The sequence below is a fragment of the Apteryx mantelli genome, chromosome 1, assembly GCF_036417845.1.
Source record: "Apteryx mantelli isolate bAptMan1 chromosome 1, bAptMan1.hap1, whole genome shotgun sequence".
Lineage (NCBI taxonomy): Eukaryota > Metazoa > Chordata > Aves > Apterygiformes > Apterygidae > Apteryx > Apteryx mantelli.
The window spans coordinates 197172946-197195020 of NC_089978.1; the positions used below are offsets into that span (position 1 = coordinate 197172946).

The 22075-nt window shown below is 44.6% G+C and overlaps 1 protein-coding gene across 1 annotated transcript in view; it reads right to left on the reverse strand.

The window, feature by feature from the left end:
- The window catches only part of AASS (aminoadipate-semialdehyde synthase), a 33494-nt gene extending 21676 nt beyond the window's left edge, over positions 1-11818 (reverse strand). Inside the window, exons 1-12 of the mRNA XM_013956512.2 lie at positions 11591-11818; positions 10171-10347; positions 9422-9506; positions 8620-8687; positions 8356-8502; positions 7291-7369; positions 7064-7191; positions 6743-6891; positions 3456-3578; positions 3192-3303; positions 2575-2634; positions 2419-2486 (exon numbers count right to left, since the gene is read on the reverse strand). Of these exons, the coding sequence (XP_013811966.1) occupies positions 2419-2486; positions 2575-2634; positions 3192-3303; positions 3456-3578; positions 6743-6891; positions 7064-7191; positions 7291-7369; positions 8356-8502; positions 8620-8687; positions 9422-9506; positions 10171-10347; positions 11591-11803 (1409 nt within the window). The 5' untranslated portion in view covers positions 11804-11818. The remainder of the gene's footprint in view (positions 1-2418; positions 2487-2574; positions 2635-3191; positions 3304-3455; positions 3579-6742; positions 6892-7063; positions 7192-7290; positions 7370-8355; positions 8503-8619; positions 8688-9421; positions 9507-10170; positions 10348-11590) is intronic.
- Between the last annotated feature and the right edge of the window lie 10257 nt (positions 11819-22075).

The following is a 22075-nucleotide window of genomic DNA, read 5'->3' on the forward strand; positions in this document are numbered from 1 at the left end:
TGAGTTTAATCAATACCAAATATATCTATACTATCTGTCTGAAGCACATTCTAGCCTATTAACTGTGTCTGAGTGTTTGTGAAACTTGAATTAATCTCCAAAATTACAGATGTTCCATTCTCCCTTCCTTCACTTTCATGTTTAATTAAAATTAAAACAAAAAAAAAAAAGGTAGCTCCTTTCAGTTCTTTAAAATCTGAATAGGATTTACCAGTGTATCACCCCTCTATCTAAATTATTATTACAGGTTACTGGACATTTTGATCTTCATACAAGTTTCATAATTTTAGAGTTTATTTTTAAAAAATGCTAATTTTTTTACTTAATCCATTCACAGAAGGCCTCCTAAACACACCATATCCTTTCATGTAACAAACCCAAGGACCCCTCCAAGAGTCCTAATACCAAGTCTAATAGAAAATCTTCCTCCACAACTGCAACCCTCTTGAGCCAGGGAAGAGAAGGAACTTCTCTTCTCCCCTTACATATAGGAAGTGGCTGTGGTATGCACGTCCTCAGAGCAACAGTGTTGACAAAGAGAAAACTTCCTGCTTCTTACTTCTCACTACCCTTATTTTAAAGTTTTCCAGTGTCCAGAATTAGAGCATGCTTGGGTCAAATACAGCATGTCTGTTCTAAGACAGGCACAAACATGAGATGTCAGATGACCCATCAAGAGTGGGAACAGTATCTACATAGTCCTAGAAAGGAATATTTCAGACTATTGCCCACCCTCTCTATATAAGTTTAAATAATTTAGTTATGTCAGTCTCTGATGAACAACAGTGTTAATGGTATATGTCATTCCAGCTGTGGAAGAGGAACAGGTAGCCAGTGAAAGAGAAAAGATGCAGAAAATTTCAGTAAATCAAACTACTCCCAGTTTCTGATGGCACTCAGACAGACCAGCTCATATAACCTGGCTATGCTGTGTCTGAAATGTTCATGGATAGTCAAAGGGTATAAGCATTTAGTCTAAATAGAGCCCTCAGCTACTAAACCACACACAGTGTAATATTTTTTAGAGTAGTAACACAAGCCACATCATTCCTACAGGTTCCAAATAAGAGCCCACCTCTAACTAAATCATCACACCTTTAAGCTGCTTTTCCCTGCATTATTTCTAAACTTTGCTAAGTAAAGGGGGGGTAGTGTTAGCAGGTCTTGCTTTTTCTACAGCTAAGTGAGCAACACCAATAAACAACTAAACATCACATGCAACACACAGGTCTGCAGAAATATCAAAAATCTACCCACAGAAACTCCCTTGGGAAGGAAGTCTCCAGATTCTCAGGGCAATTCACACAAGATCATGCAAGCAGTTAAGAGGAGAGCCAAAAAAAACAGATCACAATGCTGTGCAGAGAATAAGAAAATTTGTTACTGAGACAGCCTCTTGAGGTGGTCTACCAAACAGCACTAGGCAAAAATATCTGTGAACTATAGTCTTTGAAAACCAAACAGCATGTTTCTTTCTATGGAAAAAGCACCTATAATTCATCATGATGAAGTTCATAACCAGAGACTTGCCTAAGAAGGTTCCCTAAGAAAATTTAAGAAATCTAGCATGCAAGAGTCAACACACTATGCTTTAGTATCCACTAATACACACAGTGCCTGTGGTCAGACTCATTTCAACTTTTACATGATATGTAGTAGCTGGCACTAACCAAGAACATGAAACCAGAGGCAGCCATTCATTGTAAAATTAACATTTTTCTACAATAACCATAGGTAAACTATAGGCGTTTGTTAATAACAGGGAGGGAGGGGAAAGGGAAGGTATATTCAGGTTATTTATATTTTTTGTTAGCTTAACTCAGCTTAATGCTACTCTTTCACATTACTACTGGGAGATAAATACTGAGACAAGATAAGGATGAAGCAGTAGCTAAAGCTGTAGCTACAGCAGGAGTATAATGAAAAGTCAGAGTTTCTCACAGAGGCTCCTAATACATCCAGTCACAGAACAATGAAACACATCAGTAGAGTAAAACCTTCCCTGCACTTGAGCCATACTAGAAGAAACTGGATTCAAGATATATTAGAGAGCCTTCTGCTTTCCGCCATGCCTTTCAAAGGACTGTGTGCTATATGCATTTAGAAGGAGTAAGAAAGAGTAGAAGAATACTGGCACGTGGTTATTTTCTGCCTCTGGTAAAACAGTCTTGTTAACATAAGGAAAGTGTTAACATAAGACCTTCTCAACTTCAGTATTACTTACTAACCATACATGCTAATGAGTTAGACTGCATGGAGAAAGAAGGAAATCATCAAGCTAGGAGACATTCAGACACAGTGCAATACAGCAACATTCCACTAAACCACAAGCATAAATAAATGCAAAAGCGAAGATAGAATGCAGACAAGCTTATTTAAAACCCTGAACCAGACAAAATTTAAGAAGATGTACATTACCTGGTCTCCCTCAATTTCTGGATATATTCATACTTAGCTGTCAGTGAGCCATTAGATGCAATCACTGCCTAGAAATACATGAAATAATTTTTTTTTGTACCTGTATTTTTTTTAAAGCAGAGGAAGACAAACAGACAACCAAATTGTAGAACTCACATCTCTAACAACAGATGAGTAATTCTGGCTTTCAAGAGGTTCTGAGCCTTCTGATAAAAGCTATGGAAATAAGTTATTTTAAATTAGGTCATTTTATTCCCCATACTTTTTTCGCAGCAAGTAAAATATCAAGAATTTAAGCAACATTTAAATGCATGCAACAATACCAATATCTTGTAGATCTGAAATTCTTACTGGCCCTTATCAGTATCATTTGAGTTTTATGAACATACAGGAACTCAAACAGCAGTCTAACTGAGGCTGCTGAGTGCCCCAAAAGCCCTCAGATTTAGACACCTACTGCATGGTCCAGGAACAATGAACTACCTGCCACAGCCTGGTTCCTTGTCTACAGAGAAGCCTACAGAAAGTGTTCTTGACACTGCCCTCAAACATCCAAGTCACTTATGTCTCACATTCATATGTTGCTTTTTTAAAGTATTGCCTCAATTCTTAGAAAGCTTTTTTTGTTGTGGTTTTTTTTTTTTTTTTGATACAGAGTCAGTTATGTTCTACAGCAGATTCCTTTTAAATGTACACAGGAGACCAGAAAAGCAACAACCAACCAGACCAAACTCCAAGTCTTTTACCTTCTTGTTGGATACATAAGACCTTACCATCTCTTCAATGTATGGGAAAAGCATATCGCCAAAGTATTCTGTTGCTTCTATCGGAAGTTGCGCTGGCAGGTTGTCGATGGAACACATCAGAATCCCAGAGCCTTCAACACTGAAAGAAAGAACAGGGCTCTTCTAAACCACTTCTGCTTGGTACTTGAAAGGTAATCACCTTCCGTAAGTATTTTAAATGCATGATTTTCAATATAAAGTTTCAGTATATAAATTACAGAGGAAAGCAGTACAAATTAAAGGCTCTCCCACCTGTCATGAATAATATGCTGGTCAGCATCATACATACAAAATGGACTGTCAATTGTTGTACACTCCGTCATAAATTCTATAGATCCTCCAGTGTCTGCTGAAATGTCGCATATTGCCAAAAGTCTAAAGCAATCAAAAAAAGGGAATAGAGTATTATACAAACTACAAACATAGGTATAAGAGATCATGAGTTAACAAGAAATAGAGAGACATGTGAAGACCCATCAGATTTGTAGTTTCATTCACCTTAATCAATTTAAGAGTCAACACAACACAAACAACGACCTCCAGAAATGTAATGGAAATCTGTCCCTATTGTAGTCAGCCAGTCATTTACACCAACAGGACCCAAAGGTCATCCATAACTTCTCAAAGACAACACATCATTCACTTATCCATCATTTTTTCCTAAATCTCAAAGCCAGTGAAAGCAACAGTTTTGCCATGGTTACAAAAGCTACAACCCACAACTCCTGCAAATGGTCTCACTTACTAATGCTTAAATGGCTGAATAAAAGAAGACCAGAGAGCAAGCACCAGCTACCTGATCTTCTACACTAACTCACTATTAGCACATGACCTAGCTTTGTCTTTGACCACAACAACAGCTCCCTCTGAAACAGAGCATGGGCACAGTTGTGTGGACAGCTTATTTCAATGACCATTCCCAAAAGGGAGCATGGATGAGACTACAAGAAGTTTAGCTGCCTCCACAGACCTCCAACCATATCTCCAAAGACTCTGTACCCTTACCTCCCTGCTATACACCCTCACATCACACCTTATATCACGATACACACATACCCTCAATTTCATGCTAAAAGCACACCTTTCTTGAGGGCTGCAGCATGATCCTTGTACTTTTCAAGTGTTTAAAATGGAAGGACACACAACAATGTCTTTGGACTTAGGGTCACCAGTGAGGTTCAGAAATGAAGCAATCTAAAACATGCAGAAAGGACGTGGTTGTTCTGCTTTATGGAGAGTTGGCCCTAAGTAATGCAGATATCAGTCAGGATCATCACTGGCACTCGTATTTAACATTGTACACACAGAAATTAAGTGCAGTATTAGAAAAAGTGGATCTACAGAAATTATCTAGTTATAAGATATCAGGAGATTATCACTATAATGCATGCTCACTGGGTTTACAAGAGAAGTTAGTTGGAGCTGAGGCCCTCAAATACAAAAGTATGAAACAAGCACACAAAAACCCCAAACTATGTCCAGTAACTACTGTCCATTAGCAGCATCTTAACCTGTTCACCTCCCTATTCCATATTAAATCTTTGCAAACACTTACAGTCTTTGCACAATCAAGATCCACTGGCATTACTCCAAATCCTTTAGGATATCCTCTCAACCTGCCTCAAAACATGCCTATCCTAACATGGCCACCATTTTCTTTTAGTTTTTTTCTTTTTCTTTTAGCAATCTTTTCACATAGTAAACTATGAGTTACATGTCTAGGTAGAGTCAAACCTATATTTCAGGTCTCCCTGGGAGAATTCCTGAAACAGATTTCAGGATATTCTGGGTAAAGGGACCAGAGGCACCTGCTCCCCTTTCACTGAATTTGTGCCTCTCTGTGGTCAGGAAAGCAAGATTGATGAGACCAGAAGGAGGAAAGCAAAAGGAGTCTGATTTAATATTCTGTAAATTGGGGCTTTTGTAAGAAATAATCGAGGATTGCCTCCCTTCGTTAATAACTAATGTAAAACAGAAATGGTTCTTGAAGGAAAGAGTCATAACCAGCATTGTAGCTAAGGGTGGACACAGGCATGTGCTTCTAATCCAGGCACACATTTTACACTTCTCCCCACCCAGCCTGGACCACTAACCAGATTAATTTATTCACTTCATCTACCACTGAGCTTTAACCAGGATCCTCCCATCCCATACACTAAGAAGTCAAACTGCCTGTTTTGTAATCACTCTTGCACTGCTGACTAACCTCACTGAAATTAGATAGTGAAGAGCACATCCATCCAGATCAGTTGAAATGGTGACTGGGAGGAGTGGACACAGGAGTGGAGCCCTGTGTTACACAAAGCACTCTTAACTTCTGAGACAGCTCTCTGATCTTTACAGTCAGGTCCCCTTTTCCTTTTTTGTAGCAAGTGCTCCCAGCTCTCTCACACACACACATCATACATGCATCCCCAACTCTGCAGTCTATCCCAAACCACTCAAACTGTAACAAACCACATATTATTACCGCTATTACCTCCAAAGTATGCATGCAGCTCATCTCCACCCACACTAGTTTTCCTGAAAATCCCACCCCTCTTCTCTGCCTATGCATTTGTGGGGCTGGCTAGTCAGGGACCCTCTTCCAAACTCTGTACAGCATGTACTAAGACCTCCCATTCATTACTCATCTACCAATCCCCCTGAGCTGTCACTGTGCAATCTCCTGCTAGAATAACTTCATCACCATAAATGAAAACAGAAAGAGGTAGCTGCCTCCTTGGAGCTCACTGACAGCTGGCACAGGAAGAGCATTCATTAGCCTGACTCACAGCCTCTAGCCCCACTCCATGTTAACACTTAAATTCTTCATTTGTTAGGCAAATAACTCTGGGAGAGGTGAGAGAAAGAAAGGTGTCAGGAGTGGCAGAGGACAGACAAAGGCCTGCTTCCTCACCAGGATACGTTGCCATTTTCTCCCAAAACCCATTCCTAGGTCAGTCTCCCAGAGAACTATTACACCAGGCTGTTAGAAAAAGCATGAGCCCCTACCCACTCCAAAAGGAATCTAACCCTGGATTTGCACCACACATTCCATCTTTAAAGCTATTTCAGCCTGGGAAGCATTCCAGCTAAACCTGCTGCAGAAGTCTGAGGTGGTAGGGAACAGTTATGGAACTTGTACAAGCCAAATGACATGGTAGAAAGCATTTTATCTAACAAACTACTGATGCACAGAAATTTCTAGTAAGAATGGTGCAGTAAGTACACATCCCAGGAGCAGTACACAGTTTTAATACTGCATTCTGCACAAGGATCAGTGGGAGAACTACCTTTGCAGAAAACAGCCAATACCGGTCAGTCAGTCAATCATTCATGTGGTGCTGCTTGTAAATGTGATGCAGAAACTCCAGACCATGAAAACAAGACAGCAAAGCACACAAGAAGAAAAGCAGAATCAATGGAGCATTTTAAAACATGTAACAGGAACAATGTAAGAAACACAGTCATTTGCTAGATATTGTGATAAAAGTGCATAGCATTACAGCTTAACCATGATGCTGCAGAATTGTTACTAGTGAACTGAGGTGCCTTACTTGTGTGGTAACTCGGGACAGCCCTCCGTTGCAACAGCAGCAGATTTAACTGGCACCAGCAGCTTCTGAGCATCCTGTCGACTTAACAAGCGAGGAGTATGTTGTTCCCAGTATATGCCATTAATTAAACAAGTTGTGTAGGGTGCAATCTGCAAAGAAAGTTACGGATGCCTGATGTCCTCATCTAGTACTTTGAGAAGTCGAAGGCACCTGATCTAGTGTTTTAAATAAATGCCCTCTCAATCAAATGGTATGCAAAGGAGTAGTAACTACCAACAGTCTGTGGAAAACCTTTCATAAAAGAACAGAAGGGATGCTCACATCAGTGTTAAAACGGGAAGTGTAAAGTTCTGGATGTTTATCATAGTCTACCGGATCATACATTCCATCACGCTTCCTTACAAGATGATGGTGACGACTTAATACTGTCCCATAGACTTTTCTGAGATCTGAAGTAAAAAAATAATAATAATAATTAGCTGTTACAGAACAGTACTTGGATAAAAAGAGCCCCAATGTTTTTATCACATTTATTGCCACAGTATTACCTCCAGATTTGGAAACTTCCTTTAACTCATGTGGTTCCACAAACTCACATGGGAGGGCATTAAACATTTCTTGGGCACCCTGTAGACCAGAATTAGATTCAAAATGAGTAGAGAATTTAAAGGCAGTGTAATACTGTTCATTTGGTGTGTGAAAACTGACATAAAAATGCCAAGTACAACTTGACAGTCCTGCCAGAGAATGTCTTCAGAGACATGCATATTCATTCACACATGCCCTCACTCAATCCAACTAAGCTGCCAGGGTTCTCTACTGAAGTATCAAGGAATCCATATCATTCCCCCTTACCGCAGTATGCCTAACCCACAATCCAATGTCTGTTTTGTATTTCTAATGACAAAGCTGGGAGGCAACTCAGCCACAACAGATGGTTTTGTTGCCATTCTGAGAGCGGTTTCTCTTTAGAGAATACACCCACCAGGCTGCTCTAAAGGCAAAGAACTTCAGGATGAGTTTCTCAAAGAGGTATGTTCATAGACCATGAAGGACGGGTCTTTCAGACAAGCCACCCTTCTGTTCAATAGGTACTCCTATTTACATAGGCAGTGATTTCACTCTGTAGCTGGAGCCTACCTAACAGAGCTTTGCTGCCAAAATTAGGGGAGGACTCTTTTCCCTGGGTCCTATACAATGGCTCCAAACTCCGTCATTTGTAAGCCAAGTCAATGCTATAAAAACAGCAGAAAACGGACTCAACAAGTATTAGAAAAGGTAATTCTTTTTCAATACGTTCATGAGCTGATTTAACTTACCTGGTGAGACCAAAATCAACACAGAGGAGAGAGGGGGACAAAAATCATGCAGGTGAAAAAGGAAAGAGGAGGAGTAAGACTTAATCCATTTTTTTTAATAAGAAGTTACTATTAAAGGCATTAGTTTAAGGTACTTAAAAAATTCCTACTGGCAAAGGAAAAACTGAAGTCCAAGCAAACAAAACTAACTCATTTTAGCCCATTTAATCTGATGTGTATGAAATGTCAAGTTACTGGTACAAATAAGCTCTATTAAAAATAAAAAAAATTTCAGTTTAGAGACAGAATTCTTACCTTGGAAACATTACCAGTGCCTGTAAACACAAACGTTAAGGGCCCAATAGACTTTGGCATCAATCCCAGCGAAATTTCATACCCAGCATCCCGCACAGCCTGCACAGCCTGACTGCTGTTCCTGTAGTTATGTGCCATCCCAATGTGCTGCAATCAAAGGCACAGAAACATCACGTGGTATATTTTCTATATACAAATAGTGATAATTACCAGATGTCCAAACATCATTTTGTTAAAGAAAAATATATAGGTATATGCTCTTACCATGAAGGGAGTGTGGTGTCCCAAGGCTAGAAATCGTAATCCCAATCCATGTAGGATGTTGATCATTCCTATTATTAAAAAAAAAAATTACACTGTCAGTATTAATTATGAACATGCACAGTTAGAAACTGCAGAAACCGACAGGTGTATAAAATCAACCTTAATATTTTTGCCTGTGTTTTAATATTAATATTTTACTTGTAAAGAAAATTAATATAAACCCAGGGAAAGAGAAAAAGAAATCTATATAATCTACAGGCCAGGATTTTAAGCCTCTTTTGGCCTATATTATGCATTCCAGCACTGTTTAACGTTCAAACATCCTTTTGTCAGATGCTTTCACATCACCAGATTCCAAAGAAGCAACTGATAAAAAGATATTTCTGAAGAAACAGATTTGAAGTTCAGCAGACAGGAATAAGAACCACGCTTCACAAAATCAGTGTAAATGGGTAACAGAGTGACAAACATGTTGTTCAGACCTGCAGGACTGGCAGCAGCAATTTGTTTCAAAAGCCTATTCAGTCAGCTTCTTGGCATTTCGTCTGCCTCAGATTAGGTTGAACAAACAGACAGGACTTCAAAACAACATAAAATGGTGGATTTGTAGAGAATCCATAGAACTATTTGATGTACACTCTCATCACAAAGTAGGCAGCACAAAAGATAAAGAAAAAAGTCTTTAAAAGCTACACAGCAGTTAAAAATGCATTGCAAGCCTCAACTTCCAGGGAACATATATAACCAGAAGTATTACAGGAAGTTACATGTTGCAAGCCTGCCTTCACTTTATGCACTATACCTGCTACACCAGCCCACTTTCCAAAGGCCACAACTCGCATTCCTTTATGATCAACCATTTTTTCATAGTCAATCAGTCGAATTTCCTGAAAATACACAGCAAACTGAGTATTAAAATTTTTAAGTAAATACACAGTCAGTGGCAGATTGCTTTTCCAGGAACTACCTTTTCACATGCCTCCATCACCCTTTGTGATAGAGGCCCATGGACATATACGACAAGGGCAAATAAACTGTAAAAAGATTTAAAAATAAAAAAAAAATGTACAGGTTGCACTGAGTTTGTGTTTTAAAGAGTCTCTACACTGCATGTCCACTCTTGACACGAAGCACCCCAGCTGGCCACTCCGGTTGCCACAGACCCATTCACATCCTCTGCCAAAAGGTCCCTGGCTTCTGAGTGAATTGGCTGCCTCCATCTTACATAATGACTGATTCACCCTCTGGCTTGACAACTTTCCCATAAGCCTTTGTGCTCACACAGCATGAACCTCTCTTGAGCATACCACGCTTGCAACTTATCTGTCTTATGCATATAAATGCATTAACACTGCAAGCACAAGATCCACTTGTGAGCAAGACATACACAGCTCCAGGAAAGAATGATGAAAACAGTTCTCATTAGTTATCTACAAATATACATCCTGAAAGCAACCACACTAGAGAGCAAGCTTTCCACTACACTTCAGTACTAAGTTCAGTTTCCACCCCATGCTAACAGCAACTGGTCTTCATTACAACAGCATTTACCTGCCGTAGAATCTCATCCAACAGGGGCATGTTTGCCTCCTGGGCTTTAATAGTGTGAGAGAAGAAGGCGTAGTTCTTTTTAGGGATTAATTTATCCTCTGGAGGTCTCTTCACGCCCACAATCAGAGAAGCCTCAGAAATATCTTCCTGAATAATGCCACCTGCTTTGACATAATCCTATAAAAGAGAAAAATCAAGGTAATTTTTTCTGCTTTTTCTCATGTTCAGATCTCAGCACAAAAGTAATTAAAACAGCATACAAATAATTCTACAAAGCAGAAACAAGTTCCTACATGTGATGCATTCATAGAGGTCTTTATCAAAAGGGGTATCAAATCTCAAACTGAATTTCCATGTTAATGTTCTATTACATGAGGCCAAAGTATAGCTATATATTAGTAAAGTCATTCATCTTAAAGTCACAGACTACAAAAAGAATATTTTGCTGCATTTAATGTATCTTATAGTATTGCAACAGTGAACATTTCTTTGTAAAATGTTGAAATACTTGTGAATAAGTTAACAGAGATCTGACAAACTAAACTGAAGCCTGATTAGGTATGTTTTTATAAAACTATATAAAACTAAGTCCAAGTTGAAGAGCAACTTCCTAAAAAATGTTTTTCAATATCAAAATTTATTTTTGCTCTCCTTTAACTTAAAAATATGTTCAAATTCCAGCTTTCAATAGGGTAGTTGCATATCTAACATGATTTATGCTTTGTTGAAAACCAGCACTGCACTTTAATTAAAGGGTGATATGTGCAACTGATCACTAATATTTCCCTACTTATGTTTGAAATTTTATCTGTTGGCTCAGACACCTTACAGCAGAGTATTACTAAAACTGTAGGAGCTTTCAGTCCTAGAGGTCAAAGCATTAAGGAAAAAAAAAATCTCCACTCATTCTACATAGAATGACATTAAGACTTAAAAACTAAGCAACCAATTACACCTCACTGTATTTTCATATAGTCTGCAAAAGTCTTTGGAAAAAATCACTGTTCAAACAGGGATGGGATTCACAAATGGAAGGTTCACCATTCCTCTTAATCCCTCTCTCTTTTTTATATGCTTTTTTTAGTGTTGCCTTCATACAAATGAAAGACAAAAATACCCGTGTGAAATGAGAAATTCCCAAGTCTCTACTCCAAGAACACCTAGAACTTCCTCATCTACAGACAAAAGGAAGACAAATCAACAAAAACAACTCCAAAAAATCATCAGCATGCCAACATTACACTAAAGAGCTAACCAACTACTCTTTTTTCCCTCCATTAAAACACAATGATTCCTCATTTAAAAAGGAGAGTAATAATGTTTTCTCTATTATTTATATCCTGCAGAGTATTATTTTTCCTGTGCTATAGTTAATAATTAACCTATGGTTTTGCTTTTCTAACGCAAAATGGGACCTTACCTTTTCATGGATGGCTCTCCGGTTTGACGGTTGCACCAAGACTTTGTATCCCATTTGTGTCAATTCTTTAACATGCCTTGGTGATAGAGGTGCTCTTCTCTCCCATGCATTAACATCTTCTCTCCTGATTGCCAGCACAGACTTATGATGATGCCGACACTTACAATGATGGACCACACACCTACCATTTGTATGACTAAAGGCTCGGAGCATGGTAAAGCCTGATAGCAGCAAAGACAAAGTAGTAAAATAATACATCTATATATATATACTTCAAAAATTGTTTGTGCAAAAGTTCTGGTCTCCTTTAAAATCTGCTGTAAAACACAAATCAGCTACTAAGTACTCTAGTTATAGCCTACTTTTGTGAGACATGAGTATCTTTTCATTCCTAAATATAAAATGTTTCAATAGAAAATTTTAACTGACATTAAGCTGGCATGTACTTTGTTACATCTCTCTTTGGTGGGACGACCTTACAGAAATAAGTTGCTTACACTACTGTAAAGGAAGGCTTTTAATGTGTTCAAGGTACCAAGTTTTTAATTACACAGCTTACAAAGAATGCTGGAAATGTAAAGATACCAATTGAATTGATCTGACAGTATAAACATGCAATGGCCAAGAACTTATCACAGCTTGCACCAAGAACAGTAAGAAGGCAGCGATAAATGCACAGAAAGAAGGAAAGTAGAACACAGGCTATAATGCGAGCAGTTGTTTAAAAGAGAAAGCCCAGTATGTAAGACTGATGCTAAGTATGTTTACATAACTAATTCATACACAAACTATGGATGTTAAATGACCATAACTCTGTTGCTTAGCAGTCATGGTACATGTGGCCGGGGGTGAAAGGTTTTCTTCCTGATATAATTTTACGCAAAGTGGGAAAGCTTCCTTAGCAGAGATTCCCACTGCAGAGAACTATCCCTTTATTTTCTCTCTCCTTCTCTTCACCCCTGGTAAATCTTGTTTGTCCTCATGCCTCAGTCTTGTAAAATATCTATACACCTAAGCTTTAAGAGGTCCTGTTTAACTCCAGCCTTGCTTAAAGAGGAAAACTAGTAAAACTAGCTAAGGAAGGCATGAACAGAATCACACAGTCCTCTACAGTAGCTCTCAGCGTGAGCATTCCTACCTTCTCTAAACTTGTCCACCAGCAGAAGTTACTGCACAGAAGTTGGAGTTATTTTATGATACTGCTCTATAGCATGTTAAAAGGACCCACAGAGAGCACGTCCACTGCTTCTGAAAGTAAAGCAAGTCATGTTATGCAATGTCACTCATTCGCGACACTATACTTTAAAGTATGACCATGACAGTAGGTCATATCGAGAAGCCAGTGCACTGTTCATCTCATACCCAAACCTCTTGTGAACTAAATTCCTTCACACAGACAAGACCTACAAGAAGAAAAATGCTGCTTCCAAAGGGGAGCAAGCTGCCTCGCAGTTAGCGCATGACAGGCACTCCACATCCTACAAGGGAAATCAGAGCCGTAAGTAAACACTTGTGTGACCTCGGACAGGCCAAAAGTTAGTACGCATGCCTCCCTGTGTATGCTCAGACTTAGCCAGCGAGATACTGATATCCCATCGTAAAGGTGAAAGTAACTTCAGAATTCAAAGCCCACAGACGTCGTAAATCCTCTCTTGCGCTCCTCAGTGTGCTCCCTGTCAAAGCCAGCAAATCTTGGCTGTCTGCTGCAGGCCCATTTTTACAAGGAGATTATGCAATACATAACTCTTTCCTCCCTCCCGCCCCCCCAACCCACTGCCAAGTTCTGGAACAGGGCAGCACACTTGACACTTAGTCTATTACAAAAAAATAGTTAAATTAGATTTGGCATGAAATCCTGCTTTCACGAACAGCGAAGCCACGGAGAGTCTTGCTGACCCCCCCTTTCTGTGCAAGCCAGTGCCCTAAGCAAGCACCCCCAAAGTCCCAGCCCAGTCAGACCACCACACGCACCTGGCCGGGGAGCTGAGCGGCAGTGACCGTCCCTCGTCTGCACTGTGGCTACTGAGTACCACAAATTACACAATTTTGAGTTTTATCAAGATAAAATACCATTGAGCAATATACTGGGGGCAACACAATAACAGCAACGTATTTGACTACAGCATGTGATTTTAATATGATCCTATTTCCAGAGTGGGGAAGTTTGGGCAATTTTACTAGTGCACCGATAAGGAAGAAAAGCAAGAAAAAAAAGAAGAGCAGGAAAAGCAAGGAAGAAAAGCAATTACTACTTAAAACTTATCTAAAATAAACTGCCGGGCACCAAAAGCGCGCTATCGGCTCCCTGGCGACCCTCCTGCAGCTTGCAGCACAGGGTCGCTCCCAGCCTCCCCGGAGGAAGGCCGAGGCGGAGAGGAAACGACGCCCATCGAAGGCGAGAGCGGGACAAGCAGGCAGACGGCCGGGGCAGGCGCGGCCGGGCGCGGCACGGCGGGGGCGCGGGGAGCCGCCGGGCCCGGCCGAAGAGGGGGCAGGCGGGCAGGGGGGAGGGGGCCACCGGGCCGCGCCGGCTCCCCACGGGGAGCCCCGCGGGGGGGCACCGCTGCCTCGGTGCGGCCCGGGCGCCGCGGCCGCGGCGGCGCCGCACCTACCTCGGGGGGCTGCGCGGGAGGCCCGGCCGCCTCCTCCGGGACACGTCCAGCGTTCGGCCGGCGCCGGAGGCGGCAGCCAACCGCCGGCCGCCCTCGGGATACACCCTTCGCCGCCCGCCAATGGGGACGGGCCCTGGCCCTGGCGTCACGCCGGGCGCCGCGCACGCCCCCGCCCCGCCCCCGGTGCCTGCGGGGCCCCGCGCGCCGCCGCCCCCTCGGCGGCAGCGGGCAGCGGGCAGCGGGCAGCCGCAGCCCGGGGCCTGCGGGGCTCCCTGCGCCGCGAGGAACCGCGCAGAAACCCCACGAGGCCTTGCAGACTCTCTGCGCTGGCACAACGTCCCCTACAAGCTCCCCACACCGGCACGACGTCCCCTACTGACTCCCTGCATTGGCACAATGTCCCCTATCAACTCCCGGCACCGGTATAATGTCCCCTAAAACTCCCCACTCTGGTGCAACATCCCCTACAGACTCCCTACACTGACATAGTATCCCCTAAAACTCCCCACACTGGAATAATGTCCCCTAAAACACTCTATACTGACCTAAGAGCCCCACAGGTGTTCCACACCGGCACAACATCCCCTGCAAATGCCATGCACAGTCCCCTGCAGACTCCCTATAGTGGCATAACATCTCATACAAATACCAGCCCAACATCCCCTACAAGCCCCCTATACAGGTGTTACAATCCTGTTCCTAGAGAGTACACAGCCTCCCCTACTACTGAAAGCACTGTGCAAGAAATATGAATACAGACCCAGTTGCTAATTATAGCGTAGGGCATGCTGCAGATTAACTGTGGGAGGTATCTGTGGCAGTGATGCCACAGTGTCTAGGCTCACTGTTGCACAGGGCACTGCTGTCAGTCACACTGAGTCCGGCACAGGAGCTGCTCCAGGCACCGTCGGCATGGGGTGTGCAGCACACCTCCATGTGCGTACGCTACTCCGTGCCTCTTCCACACACACTCAATGCTTGGGCCGAGCTGCATCACAGCCTTGTTTCTCTCCAACAAACTCCTGCTCCTGCATGTGCCAACTATACACTGGCTCAAATTATTTGAAATATCATCTCTGCAATTAGCAAAAGTAATTAGGACTAAAGAATCTGAGGAAGACTTTGTTCACATTCCACTTCGCAACAGCAAGATCTCACTAAAATTAGGGAGAAGTTTAAGCCTGTAGCCCAGCCTATGATTGCTCACTACTTGATCTCTTCTTAAGGGAGATTTAAATTTTGACTTACTGTCACTGTATATGTTCAGAGGTACCTGTTCATAGATTATGTTCTCCTTATATTTTTCTTACTTTTATTTCAAATATGCCTTTTTCATAATTAGACCCTGAACTTTTCCCTCTCTTCCTCTGCCTCCTTTTCTTTTTCTGATGGAAACCTGCTTCTGGAGGCAGAGTATCAGATTTAAAATGATAATCTGTTTTAGACTCAAGTTCCCCATTTGTAGATCAAAGCATTTTCCTAACTCACCAGGGTAGGGCGTAAATATGATGAATATTGTTTGTTTATGCAGTCCTTATAAATTACAATGGTGGAGAAAGTAAATACTTACATAGGCTTAATCATAGGCTTGTTTTATGTAAACCAACAGATGGGCTAATTGCCTCTCTTGCAGAAGACCAAACAAATGAAGATTAATAGAGAGTAAAGGGGTCAATAGTAGCAATTATATTCTACTTAAGAACTGGAAAATAGCATCCAAGGCTTGACCTGCACTTAAGTTTTGCTTCTGTATTATATATTATATATGAAAATAAAAAAACTCACTCCTGCCTCCTAACCTCAAACAGACTTTGTTAATGACAACTAAAATTCTAGTCTTGACAGTGATTCAGAGGTCCTGGGATTGCTACAGTTTATTTTGTGCAGAATTAATTTAAACAATGTCAAGGTATGCATGTATGTTGTCCCTCCTAAAGGAAGGGCGGCCAGTGTTCCTGTGAGATAGATAAGCCCTAAGGCATAAGCCCTAAAAGAGTATGTACTATTCATTTTATCATTCAAAGCAATTTTACTGAAGTGGGTCAAGTTTCTTTCACCCTTTGAGCTTCTTAATAATTTTAGAAAGTGCTGGTAAAGTACTGCGGATGCATTAAATACACCACAAGCTTTTGACATGTCCTGGAGCTTCCAGACTCTTGAATCATACACTTACTTTCTCTGCCCATTAAGTGATTGGACTTGGGCTCATTTCTCACAGAGATCCCTTCCAGCTGTCATGTAAGCACCTCTGATCCAGTACAGAAGGTGCCTAGTGACAAGCCATGTTAGAGAGACAACTCATTTTGGCCTTGTTTTAAAGGTGTTAAAAATAAAAACAAACAACAACTACAACAACAAAAGAAAACTCACTATAGGGTTCATTGGAGTCGCGTAGAATCAAAGCAACAACAGGAAAAATGTGAAAGACAGGTGCATGTTGAACACTTGCTACAGTTTCACTATGAGTTCAGTCACTAAAATATTTTCAATACATCCATGCTGATGCAAGAAATTGAAAATTTCTATGTTCAAAAAAATAAATATAGGAAGGGTTTTTTTTACCAAAACACAACTATTGTGACTAAGAAAGGAACACAAAAAAAAAGAAAGACAATTTTTAAGTCCTATTTTTCTACCAATTTAAAGGATATGTTATGAAGTATTACTAATATTCATTTATCCACTTTGAAGGGGATTTTTTTTGCAACTGAACCATCTATTCCCTTGCAGGAATCATGGGAACTAAAGTCACAGTCTTTGAGAACTAACATTCCTGAAGGAGTCAGGAGGATTCTGAGTGTAATGGCGTTTTAAGTGCTTGCAGTATAAGTTGCCAGCCTCAACTTTACCTTCAATCACAAACAAGTAGGTCTACTAAGATCCATATTTTAACATGCAACTGCTCATTTGTGCCACTGAGAATAAGGACTCCGGTGCCAGACTATATAGCAGTAAAGTGTTTGACCGCTGTACTTATGAACTGTCTAAATCCAGACTTTTGAGTTTATGCATTGGTAAAGTCAGTGTAGTTTGTGAGACTCAAAGTCAGGTAGATATTTTGGTATCCAGAATGAAAAAGAAACCTGGAGAAAATCTGTAGCTGACCTAATTGCCTTCTGTCACCAGCTTATTTATAAGAATGACAGCTGAATAAGGAGAACCCGAAAACATTTAACTTCACTCTATCCTACATCAGGCTATTTCCCAAACTGGTAATTTGTTATGTCTTTGGAGAAGACACTCATGACATCCAGAAAGCAGGAATTTATTTCGGCATTCTTGGGTGCTGCCTGCTCCTTTGTGAGACAGGTGCTGGGGAGCACTGCTGAGCCAGGGGAGAAGAGAGGGTGGCATTCTGGCTTTGCAGTGGCTCCCCATCTACATGCGTTTGCAAAGTGCTGCAAGCTCCTGTCTCTCACAGCTCTGGCTGCTGGGCCAGAAAAGTGGCTCTGGTACAAGGTTTGCTACAGTCGCCAGACCTGCGTGAAGGCCTCTTACAGCACCCAAATCACAACAGGGGAGTAGTTCTCAAGGGCAAACACATTTATTCAGGCCACGGCATGTTCTAAAGAAGTGTTGTGTGCCAGACACCTCCCATCTTCATTTGGAGGAGACTTTGCTTGCGCAGTCCCCGCTAGGGCTGCTGCCGTGACTGCCTCTTCCTGGACTGGGAATCGGCCTGGGGAGTGCTCGCGCTCCTCTTTCAGGGGACCCGATGGTCCCAGGCGATACCCTCCCAGCCCTGCTAGGAGCAGAGGGGCTGCCAACACCGTCTGCTGCAGAAACGCCGGCCACCGCCTCCAGCTCTTCCTCCCGGCTCTCCATCATCACAGCAGGGACAGCCGCCTGCAACAGCCTCCATCCTCCTCTGCCCTCGCAGGGGGCTTCCTCTTCAGAGCCTCCCCACGGCTGCTGGGGAGACCCTGGGGCTGCAGTGGCCTCTTGGGCATGGGTGTCCGTGGCCTGGGGGAGCTCCTCGTGCCCAGGGCCCAGAGGTCTCCTGCTCCGGGATGGGCCCTGTGCGGGGGCTGGTGACCCCTCTGCAGCTGGAGGGCTGTCTGGGCGGGAAGAGGCTGTGGGGTGTCCCTGCCTGCCTGCAGGAGCGTGGGGGTCCCTGGGCGCCTGGGGAGCGACGGCCTCCCCGGAGCTGGCACACCTGGCCTTGGTGGTGAACTTGCAGATGAACTGTTCCGTGCATCCCAGCAAGAATGGCCCCAGGTCATCTGCAAAGGCCGGGCTGCCCACGTCGTACCTCCGCATGTTCGTGGTGACGATAAACTCCACCGCGGCGGCCAGTGTCTGGCAGCACCGAAGAGGAGGCGCAGCTCCCGCTTCAGCCAAGGCAGCAGCCTCTGCAGCACAGCCGGGTGGTGTCGGAAAAAGGCCGCCGAGAGCTCTGGCAGGTGGTTGCCGTCGGACACCTCTGTCCCCTGCCCCACAGTGCGGGGCCGAGGGCGGTGGGAGCGCAGCCCCTGCTCCTGCTCCGGCGCCTGCCTCCAAGGGGTTCCCGCGGGACGCGCCATCCTCCGGGAGAGTGGGCTCCTACTTCAGCCTGGCCGCGCTGCCTCCCTCTGCCGCAGCGCAGCCAAGCCCGACGGCCCTGGCAGCCCGGTGCCGTCCTCAGGAGGGGACGGCACCCGTGGAGGGGAGGGATCTGGCCACAGCAGGGCTGCCGGGGCAAGTGTCCAGGGCAGGTTGGGGAAGAAAGCAGCTCCCCATGGCTGGAAGCTGGCGACGGAGCCGCCTGCAGGAGGCCCGACGGCGAGCTCTTGGAAGTCGTCGTCCACCGCCACCGAGTGCAGGATGGATCGGATCCCCCGTTTGCATAGAGGGCACTCGGCTTTGGTCTCACACCAGTGCTGCACACAGCCAAAGCAGAACTGGTGCATGCAGGGGTTCACAAACGCCGCGTTGTCCAGCCTGTCCAGGCAGATGGGACAAGTTGTGGCTGAAGAGGCAGTTGTGGCCATGGTGGCTGCAGTGGGCTGGGGAGAGCTGCCAAGGAGGAGCTGCTCGCCCGTGGAGGCGCCCCAGCGGCTGCTGCCACGCTCTGGGAAGGAGAGAGACACCATAGTCAGTCCTGACCCTGGGGAGACGGGAGGCTGGTGTGGTGCCGGGGCATTGCCAGGGAGCACAAGAGCTGTGGCAGGAAATGGATAAAGCAAGCTTGAAGAAGGTTAAGAAGAAGCTGCCTAAGCTGCTGCTTTCTGGTTGAGAGGAAACACCTCGGGCACTGTTGGCCTCTCCCCCAGGAGGGCTCAGCTACGCAGCTGCTTTCTCCCAAACTGATGCCATGTGTCCAGGCTTTCGTGCAGGCTTTTCCCCCTGTGCTGCCTCCCACTACCCCAGCACCCACTCCCTGCAGCTTCTCGCAGCCCGGCTCACCTCAGCTGCAAGTGACCTCGCGGAGCAGGCAGCGTGTCTCCTCTGTGCCCCCAGAGGCCCCTCCGCCCCCTCCACGCACACGGGCCACGCGGGACGCCCTGCAGCCCCGGCAGCCTGGCACAAAGGGGGCAGAGACCAAAGGCGGCTCCTGGGTTCAGCACCGAGAGAGCTGCTGCAGATCCAAAGCAAAGATGCAGACACCTGCACCTCCACAAGGTCCGACCCTCCACGCCTCGCGCTCGGTCGGCAGGATCCTGGGGCAAACCGAGCTGGGCAAGACCCTACGCACGGGTAAAAGCAGTGAGAGCCCTGAGGTCACAGAGCCTCGGGGCCACCTCACAAGGGGGCGCGCGCACCTCCCTCCCCCTCGCCCCCGGGGTCGCTGTGGCTGGAGACTGGCAACCGTTGTCCGGAGAAAAGGTGCTGTGGTCCTCAAAAGCTCCTCTCTGTTCCCCTCACTTTAGCTCCTCTCCCGGCGACTGCTAGAGATTCGCCAGCTCCATGCCCAGCGCAAAGGCTGTGTCCCTCCCGCGGCCCATGAGGCCCCCCGGGCATGGCCCATGTCTCTGGGCATGCAGAGCAGTAGCCTGATGGCATGAGTCAGGAATCTGTGCCTCCCTTTGAGGCCATGGGACAACCACAAGGGTGTCCCCTCCACCTGGCAGGAGTGCTCGACCCTAGGGCCTTCCTCAGGTTGCTGATCCTCCATCTCTCGCCCTCTTTTCCTTGAGCCCCATGATTTTCTCCTCTCCATACAGAAACAGAACCATGTTACTGTCTCCAGTGCAGCATCGATGCCTCTGCTTGCTGAAGGGGGCTGTCCTCAGCCTCCTCCTGGCGCTCAACCGTCCCTTTTCAGGCTGGTTCTCACTGCTGGGTGCCTGCAGCCCCCTTGGGCCCGAGAGAGAAGTTTCTCGAGGACCCCAGCTCCAGCGGGTGTCAACAACCCAGCTCCCCTTTCAGGGCTTAGTTGGTCCCAGTGTCTCCAGCTCAGTGTTTGAAGGGTGAGACTCAGCCAGAAGTCAGGCACACTTTCGCCACTGTCCCATTCAAGTGTCAGACACAATCTTGTCATTCTTCGGGGCTGCTTGCTTGCGTTGACAGAAAACATTTAACTTCACTCTATCCTACATCAGGCTATTTCCCAAACTGGTAATTTGGCATCTCTTTGGAGAAGATACTCATGGCATCCAGAAAGCAGGAACCCCTAAATCCCCAAGTGAGAGCCACTAACCCCCTCCCCTCCCAAGACCTCTCAGCCAAGTAGAAAAAGTCAGTTTGCAGGAAAAGAGGATAGAGGGATGTAAAGACTGAAGGGATCTGGGTTGTAAAGTTTCAGAGACCAGAAGGTCAAGATTATGGAATGAGACCTGGGAGGGATCAGTAGAGACTTTAGAGATTTCAGACCTGAACCAGGCCATTCTGATGGCAGAATCAGTGGGGTTGAGGAGTACTGAAAGTGTACAAAGTCTTTCTCTCCCCCGATTTACTCCCACTCTTCGCTGCCCCTGACCTCAAGGTACAGAACCTTCTACAGTCAGTCTCATCTTCCTGCAGGACCTTCATCCCTTTCCTTACCTGGGTGGGGTACAAAGTTACCTCCCCCAGCTAACTCCTGGACCCTTCTCTTCCCCACTCCTATGAGGTGTGAATTCTACAGCCCACCTAGCATCCAAGGCTGTCTCCCACCTACCTGCAGAAACCATCCATCCTCTTGCTCTTCTTGGTCCGATGTCCATTGCAGAGGGAAGGGGCTGGCTCCATAGGTAGGAATAAATGGTGGCGGAGAGCTAGCTAGAAGGACTGGAAGAGAACTGGGTTTGGGAATACTCCTACCTTGAGAACAAGGGCAGTAACAGCTCTGACTGAGAAAAGTGACTTCCTCATATACATAAGTCATGGCTCTGCATACTCAAATATTGGCTAACACGTTCCTAGAAGCCATCAACCCTTTAAACACTCAAGTAAGCAGCCTTCCAAGCAATTAGAAGTAGATAAGAAAGTTGTAATAAAAAACAACAAAAAGTGACTTTCTAGCTCAGAAGACAGATGTCTCTCAAGGATAGCACATGACTTCTGCATTAAAAAAAATACTGACATGCCTATTTCCAAAGGTGATTAGGAAGGAGACTGTGCTTGGAGATTCCCGACTTCTCCCCAGCTTTGTGCCAATATGCATTTTAGCAGCCCACCCATGGAAGCAGATCATAAAAACTCTTAAATACAACATGAATAAATACAGAGTTTTAGCACTTTCTTTCTAGGGAAAAAAAAAAAAAAAGGAATCTTTTGCTGGCTCATAGATAAGTCCTCTTAGCTATTATGCAGTGTACTCATCATTTCAAGGGGAGAAAAGAACATGCCTGCATAAAGCCTGGTTGGGAGGTGGTTTTCGAGTCCAGATTTGCTCACCTCAATTCATATACAGCCATGGTCTCGGACACAGACTTGGACTAACCTCTGAGCCTCCCTAGACTCTCAGTTCTGG